This window comes from Mandrillus leucophaeus, unplaced genomic scaffold, assembly GCF_000951045.1.
Source record: "Mandrillus leucophaeus isolate KB7577 unplaced genomic scaffold, Mleu.le_1.0 Scaffold868, whole genome shotgun sequence".
Classification (NCBI taxonomy): domain Eukaryota; kingdom Metazoa; phylum Chordata; class Mammalia; order Primates; family Cercopithecidae; genus Mandrillus; species Mandrillus leucophaeus.
The window spans coordinates 523,785-531,299 of NW_012109452.1; the positions used below are offsets into that span (position 1 = coordinate 523,785).

Genomic DNA, 7,515 nt, shown 5'->3' on the forward strand with positions numbered 1-7,515 from the left:
TTTGAGTAGGAATATAAAGGTAAATGTTGATACATTGGATTTTTTGAAACATTGATTGTTATTTTTCATCATTTCCAGAAATATTTTTGCCATTGTCATTTCAAATGTTGTCTCTGACCCTTTGCTCTCTCTTCTGCTTGTGACAATCCAATTAGACATCTATGAGAGCTTACACCTGTATCCTCCACGCCTTTCGACTTCTTTTTCCAAATTTCTACCTCTTTATCTCTCCTATAAGAATTCCAGATAAAGTTCTTCTCTTCTATTTTCTAGTTTTCTAATTTTATTTTCAACTGTGTCTAATTTGTTATAAAATTTATCCACTGAAATTTTGTAGTTAAATAATTATGTTTTTACTTCTCAGAGTATTGTTTGATTTGTTTGCAAATATGCTTAGCCTTTAACCATATTTTAAACTTCTTTGCCTCATGCCTGTCAGTTTTACTTCTCAGTTACTGATAAGCAACTTATAATATGTACTCTCTTTCCTCTTTAAATGTCCAGCTATGCTAAAGCGTACAGACATACAGACTGGTTAATCGAAATCTGAAGACAGACTTATTAGCAAAATAGTATACAGTGGGAAGTTGAAAACATTTCCAACATTCTGTGAGGACACTACTGTTTGTAACCCATTTCTGGAAAGGAGTTCTGTTTTCTAAAAATAAAAGTTTGTAATTTTCCATAGAGTAAACAAAATGCTAAGGGGAAGCGTTTATATTTTCTAAATCAAAGTATAATTTGAAATACAAACAAAGAGAATCGCAATAAGCCCAATAAGCTAAAACTAAAAAAAGACAAACACTTGATTACTTTGACAACAAATTATATTTTAAATGTTTCATATTTACATTTATATTTCCATACAATCAGAAACAGTAGAAAAAATTTGGGGAACACAAAAAACATCTTAAAGTTAAAAATATAAAGCCTTGTATTAAAAAGTGCAATCATTTAAATAATATTATAAGAATCTATTTGTACATAATAAATAAGTTTCAACCAGCAAGAAATTACTAATATTGACTGTGGAGTTTTGGCTGTTTTAATAGTTCTAACTCATTATTCCGTAATTCAACACAGCACTGCTTAACATAGCTGGCAATGACAAGACCGGGAGTATCAAACTAGTATTGTTAGTTCAATTAAAATTTCAGATAAACAATAATGTACTTATACTAAAAAATTATTTGTTGTTTATCTGAAATGAAAATTTAACTGGATGTCCAATTGTTTGTTTAATCTGAAAACTCTGATCAAAATTTATCTAATAAAATGTCATTTAATATCTAAAATAAAATAAATTTACTATAACATCTTTATAACTATTCAATCAATGATTCTTCATCTTCTATTTTTCCAAATTCTTGCACAAATATTTGATGCTTAAATAAATACATAAATAATAAATAGGTAAATAAGTTACACTTGAAAATAATTTATATTACAATGAAAAAACTTCAAGTGCTTCCACATGTCCTCACAACATCCCTGTGAGGTAAGATGGTGGCTAATACTTTTTCCACTTAGAAATAAAGGAGAAACTAAGGCACAGTGGAACAAGGATTTATGGATCCTGGCTAGCAGACTAGGGTTGCCAGATTTAACAGAAAAAAAATCCAGGATTTCCAGCTAAATTTGACTTTATGGCAAAATTTATTGTCCCATCATCTGCATGTGATGCTTCAAATATCACATTCTAGCAAACCCATTCAATTCCTGAAATTAAAGGTCAGATATTCTGTTGGCCCTTGACCTCAATTTTGCTATTTGTATATTCTCCCGTGCAATATCTAGGAAAATTCTTATATTTAAAAATTATTTGTTGTTTGCTGTAGATTCAAATAAATATTATTTTACTTATAAGTATGTTCCGGATATTGCATGGTACAATGTAAACCTGTTCATTGTTTACTGAAATTCAAATTTAACCAGGCATCTTGTATTTTATCTGGCAACCCTACAACAGATCCACACAATACATGAAGTTTTGAAGTAGATTTGCTTGAAGTTTCTTTAGCATCTTCACTGAGGAATTCTTGGATACCATGGAGAATGTATTGTTTTTTTATGAATTTTGACTCTCAGCCCTAAAATAAAATTAAAAATTTAAAGATGGACTATGTTTAATAAGAAGGAAAGTAGGGTTCTTGAAAACTCAATATAGTCTTTGACATTCATGTGTTAGAAATGCTCTATATTCTCAACTATAAACAGGGAGATCAGAGAATTTATCCTCTAAAATAGGACACTACTGGGAGTGACAAGGAACTTTACTAAGAGTATGGGACACAAGTTTAAACCCAGAATTTCCTGGGCAAACTATGTATGGTCTTTCCGGTCATGAGTACAACAAACTCACTATTGATGTTATTTTATTTTAACCAAAAAGGCAGATACCTAATGAAGATTTTTAGCAGCAGAAAGAAATTTATAGGCTGACTTTGGACTATATGTCTCAGGATAAATGAAGAATTTAAATTAAAAAATATATAACTTACCTCTTCAAAAACTTCTCCACAACCCTCTGCACCCATGGTTCCTTGGGGTCCAGACAGAGCTCTCTTCCATCGGAAAGTTTTACACTGAAATAAGAGAGAAATGGTTCAGATTAATATTTAATTTTTCCATTCAAATCATGATTCCTTAAGTCAGACATAAAGTCTAAGTCCAAAATAACATTTATAGTAGTTGTAGAAGCTACCATATTTAAATACCATGTAGACAAATATTTTTATTTTGTTTTGTTTCACTTACTACTGTAATCCTAACACCTAGAACTTTCCTAAATATTTCCACCTTCCTTAATTATAAGTTTGCTAAAACAAAATATCTAATCTTTTTTAAAGTACTTACATAATTTCTGTATTGACACAGTGTGGTCCACTCTCAATCACTCTCAGTTCTTTGATAAATTTGGGGTGGAAAGGTTTGGAGTACGTCTTTATGCACAGACATCTAAGTTCTTTAGCACTCCTTGGCAAAACTGCACCTGTTGGGGGAAAAAGTGATTAAGGATTGATTTTATCAACAGGCACAGCTCTACCAGCTACTTCCTTTCTAATTCCAATATGATTATTTGGAGACTGTGGAAAGCATCATATTTCTAGTAAACTCATTCCTGACATTGAAAGCCAGATATTCTCCTAGCCCTTGACCTCAATTAATTCTTTGTTTTTAAAAACAGTCATAACTGACAACATTGAATGACTGACTTTCTATATAAAGAGTTAGAGTTCTTTTTGTAAAATATCAACATCTTCATGGTATTTTTATCTGGTCAATATTGCATAATCTTCTGTGATACCACAGTGTTATTTCTACTAGGCAAGCTAAGACTCTCCAACATAGAAATTGCCTTCAGAAAGAATTAACAGAAATACATAAATAAGTTGTATACACCTGGTCTATAATCAGGGTATCTTTCAACCAGACAGGAATTAATGACAAGTTTGAGGCTTGTCAATGAAATACTACATGGAGTAGAATTGTCTGAGTTACCTTGCTCAACTCAATATTAATATATAATATAAGTATCCATGGTTCTCAATAGGATATACTGTAAATTATTTATTTATGTTAAATATATGCATGCTACATGGTATAAATTATAAAAGCAGAATGTTTATATTGATCAAACTTTATACTTTCCTAAGAGTTATATAGATATAGTTTTTTTAAATCTTCAATTTAACTTTAATTGACTGCTAAGATTATATTCTGTTTCTGAATAAAAAGGATACTTGTTATCAAAGCATCAAGACTAGCTTTGCTATCTGAGGATCACATTTAGACATAGGAAAACTCTGTAGGTCAGAAAGATGTGCTTACCTTCACACAGAGCTGCAGAAAGCAGGAAGGCTGCCAAGAGAGCCACCGCCAGCTTGGAAGTCATGTTTACACAGAGCGAGATGGTTCCTTCCGGTGGTTTGTTCCTGGCTCTTGTCCTAGAAGCTTGTGTGCTCTGCTGTCTCTGAAAGTTTGTGCCTTATGGAGTGCTCTGGTGGCTTTTTATATCATCTCCCCACTAGAGAACTTATGCATCCTCATCTTTTCATTATGTCAGAGGAAATTCCACAATTTGCAACTGATGGCCCATCCCCTCAGGGCAAACCTGAGTCATCACACTTCCTATTTGTTCCTTATCAAGTACTCAGTATGATGAAAGTTTTCTTTGATCTTTAAAATAATTTAATTTTAACATACATCTTTTTAAATACTGAAGCTCCACAATTTGATGAATTATCAATTGTATCCTTTTTTATTTCTAGATAACTTTATCATAATACCATGTGACAGATATAATACTAGAGTGGCAGGTGTTAGAACAAGATCACGGATGGTTTTCTTTTAATGGCATAATTTTTTTTATTCAGTTAATTACAGATGCTATCATGACGGTGAAGATAAGCCAGCCAATCATTTTATGGGGGAGATGATTTATAATAAATCATTTTCTAAGCATGTTAGAGAGTTTCTAGGAACTGTTACTGTTCTTAGGTGGCATATTACAACTTTTCAAAAGATTTAGTTTTCTAATGTATGTTAACAGAGTGATGGGGCACACCTGCTTCACATAGAAATCAGTTCTACAAACATTTATGAAGTAACTTTCTGAGTAATGTGGGGGATCTAGAAATAGATAAGACTAAGTACTTGTGCTTAAAGAGTTTGGTCTATCAGAAGAAAAAAGCAATGTAAGGACTGACTATATAGCAGAATAGACAAGTATGTTTATGGTCTGGGAAGCAGTGCACTGGAGCTGTTTGGTTGGGGTGGGAAAGAGGTGTATCTAATGGAAAGGTGTATGCTTAGTGGAAAGAGCATCTGGGTTCAAACTCTGGTTCAGCCACCCTTGCTTCATGCTCTTTATCCAAGGACACCAAGACTGACCTCTGAGGACCCATGATCACTAGCGAAATGGATGGAGTGAGAAATTTCAATGAGTCATTACAAGGTGGCTTTATGTCCTAGTGTCCTTTCAAGAAAGGTCTTGGATTCCGTCGATAAAGAGCACCAAGGAAGGGTCCTTATGATAATAAAAGTCTGTTCCCTTCTGGGCAAGTACGCGATTTATAAATAATTCACCTTGATGTAACGGTTCTTTATTTTCAGAAAGTACGACAGAGCAGTGAATTTGCCCACACTGTGAACACACTGTGGAGGGGAAATGCCATTTTCAAATGCCTTCCACAAAGGTTTGTCTGTTTCTGCACAATCATGTTTCTTTTTGTTATGTTTCTCCAACCAACCTAAGGCTTGATGATAAAGTAGTGCCTGGGTTACATTACATTCTATAGCAAAGTAAATGTTTATTCTATATAATGTAGCTCCTACAGTTTTTAACTCTAGTATTTCAGAAACTTCATTATTCATTTAATATGTGTTGTGTATCTGCTAATGTCACTTATTGTAGGAGATTCACTTATTGTGAATGCTATGTAAATAGATATAGTACCTGACTCAAGGGAGTCTGTTGTCTAGTGCAGAATATGGGCAATTAGTTACACAAGTAAGTAAAATACAGTGATGAGTGTTACAATACAGGTAATTACAGGAAGTTCTAGAATCAAACAAACATGACCTTTGAGGTAGTTTTCATGAATGAAGGTTTTCTGAAGAAACAACTTCAAAAATGTTACCTATATTGTTAATGAGGAGAAGAAAGACCAATGGGACTTCATTGTTAGTACAGGACAAGAAGTACAGGACAATGAAATGTAGGCGAACATGGCCCATTTGGGTTCCTCAAACTATTTAGCATACGGAACAGAGTGTTTGGAGTGACAAGAAGAGAAAGCTTGGGCCGGATATGTGAAAAAGACCTATATCTTAAAGAAAACTCCAAGTTTCTTTCCTTCAGTGATGTTGGCATGTTTAGCAAAGACACATTCTCATATGGACATAACCTGGCGTGACTGATTCAGTTCACTATCATTAAGACTCACTCATACAGCATCACTAAGACATTCAGAGTTCTAAGGATGTGCAAAGACTTCTTTCCTTTTCCCTAAAGGTTGCCTTTGTATTTGTGGTGAGCCTTACTTACATAGGCACCTCCTTTTCCTCCTTATTTTCATGTCACTATATCTCCCTCTCATTCTCTTCGCATGGGCCCAACTTTATCCTGGTATCATCCTTAAAGGTTGAGCTAATGAGTTCCACTTAACCTTGATGCTTACATTTTTTTAAAAGAATGAAGCCTTTCCAAGGCAAAAAGACCTCTTTTGCAAATGTTGTTTATCTCTCACAATGTAACCTTCGGTGCATTATTTCCTAGGACCCTCTCCATCAGAAGTGGGAATGGACAAAGATGAAGTGATTACAGGAGCATTGATTCTATCTTGTCTCACTTCTGTAAAGATAACCATTTGAGTCCTTGCATAATGAGTAGAAGGACTAAATGGGCTTAGGTGGGGAAAAAAAAAGCAGGCCTAAGTATCCTTTTTAAGGATATTCTGCTTTAAAATAGTTCAAAGTGGGGTACAAAGTTTAGCTAAAGTGCCACGCTAGACATAAATACTGTTTATTTACATCCCATTTGGCTTCTGAGTCATAAGAATCATTTGATGAGCAGAGAATAGCCCCTAGAGATCCTCATCAGACGTTGATGAAGTCTTTCACCCAAGAAAGGGAAGAGCTCAAGAAAGAACAACAAAGATGGCCTCTACTTTTCCCGTACTAATACGTAACTCTTCTTCCATCAAACTCCATGAAACTCAGTGTTTGGCTATGCAAAATCTTCTAAATCCCCTCCCAGGACTTTTTTGTAAGCCTGAACAAAGTTGTATTCGTATAACAAAGCAAAATGTGGTGGGAAAAATGTGGTGTGAGCTTTGAAGTGAAATGAACTTGGTTTTAAATCTTGTTCCATGGTTTATTAATCAGGAGATCTTGGGCAAGCTGATTCTATGCCCATGGTTCAACTCCTGCTGCTAAAATCTGAGATCCCTTCAGAGCTGCCTTCTCAGTTTCAGGAGCAGTCTCAGCTCTCACCTGGGTTTTTTTTCCCTTTGAGGAAATTAGTCCCAGCTCAGCAATCCTCTAGGTTAAAAGAATCATAAACAGAATGCTTAGCATATATTAGCGAGTTTGACTTATGATGTTGTTAATGCTAAGAGTCATAAACATACTGTCCACTAAAATTTTAGTCAGTAAAAGTCAGAGTTAGTGGAAAGATTTAAAACATGTTCTTAGCTCTGTACTTTGTTTATGTGATAACTTGATCTTCTCCAGTACCCCAAGACCACATCAGTTTCATCTCCAAATTCAAATGTCTCCAGTTAACAGTTTGTAACAATACTGGGCAAAGTTGGTTCATGTTGCTAAAAGTGTCCTACCTTAAAAAAAAAAAATCTTGCTAATTGGAGAGGCAAACAGCTGAACACATTGGATTTGAGCAATATCAAGTCAGAATAACTTAAATTTAAGGGTATACATGGGTGTTGGAATAAGACAAACCTGCCTTCAAGCCTCACCCCTCCACTTATTATTAGCCAAACAATCATAGGCAGT

General features: G+C 34.3%; 1 protein-coding gene across 5 annotated transcripts; it reads right to left on the reverse strand.

The window, feature by feature from the left end:
• Positions 1-203: 203 nt before the first annotated feature.
• CXCL8 (chemokine (C-X-C motif) ligand 8) lies at positions 204-4,048 on the reverse strand. Of its 5 annotated transcripts, none has more exons than XR_001004741.1 (5): positions 3,832-4,048; positions 2,857-2,992; positions 2,502-2,585; positions 1,709-2,090; positions 204-214 (listed from the first exon to the last, which is right to left on the reverse strand). XR_001004741.1 is itself a non-coding variant. In XM_011968966.1 (4 exons), exons 1-4 carry the CDS (start codon positions 3,893-3,895, stop codon positions 2,069-2,071), a joined length of 306 nt encoding a protein of 101 aa, XP_011824356.1. In that variant the 5' UTR covers positions 3,896-4,048; the 3' UTR covers positions 810-2,068. The 5 variants fall into 5 exon arrangements, 2 of the variants coding, with proteins under 2 accessions (XP_011824356.1, XP_011824355.1); XR_001004743.1 differs by lacking the exon at positions 204-214 and adding an exon at positions 1,446-1,458 and having other exon boundaries at positions 1,901-2,090; positions 3,832-4,013; XR_001004742.1 differs by lacking the exon at positions 204-214 and having other exon boundaries at positions 1,681-1,779; positions 1,834-2,090; positions 3,832-4,013.
• Positions 4,049-7,515: the final 3,467 nt, after the last annotated feature.

Coding starts and splice junctions, on each gene's coding strand:
- CXCL8 (XM_011968965.1), bottom strand. CDS start 3,895: ATGACTTCCAAGCTGGCGGTGGCTCTCTTGGCAGCCTTCCTGCTTTCT. Junction 2,993..3,831: donor TTCTGCAGCTCTGTGTGAAG/GTAAGCACATCT, acceptor TTCCCCCAACAG/GTGCAGTTTTGCCAAGGAGT. Junction 2,586..2,856: donor TGTGTCAATACAGAAATTAT/GTAAGTACTTTA, acceptor CTCTTATTTCAG/TGTAAAACTTTCCGATGGAA.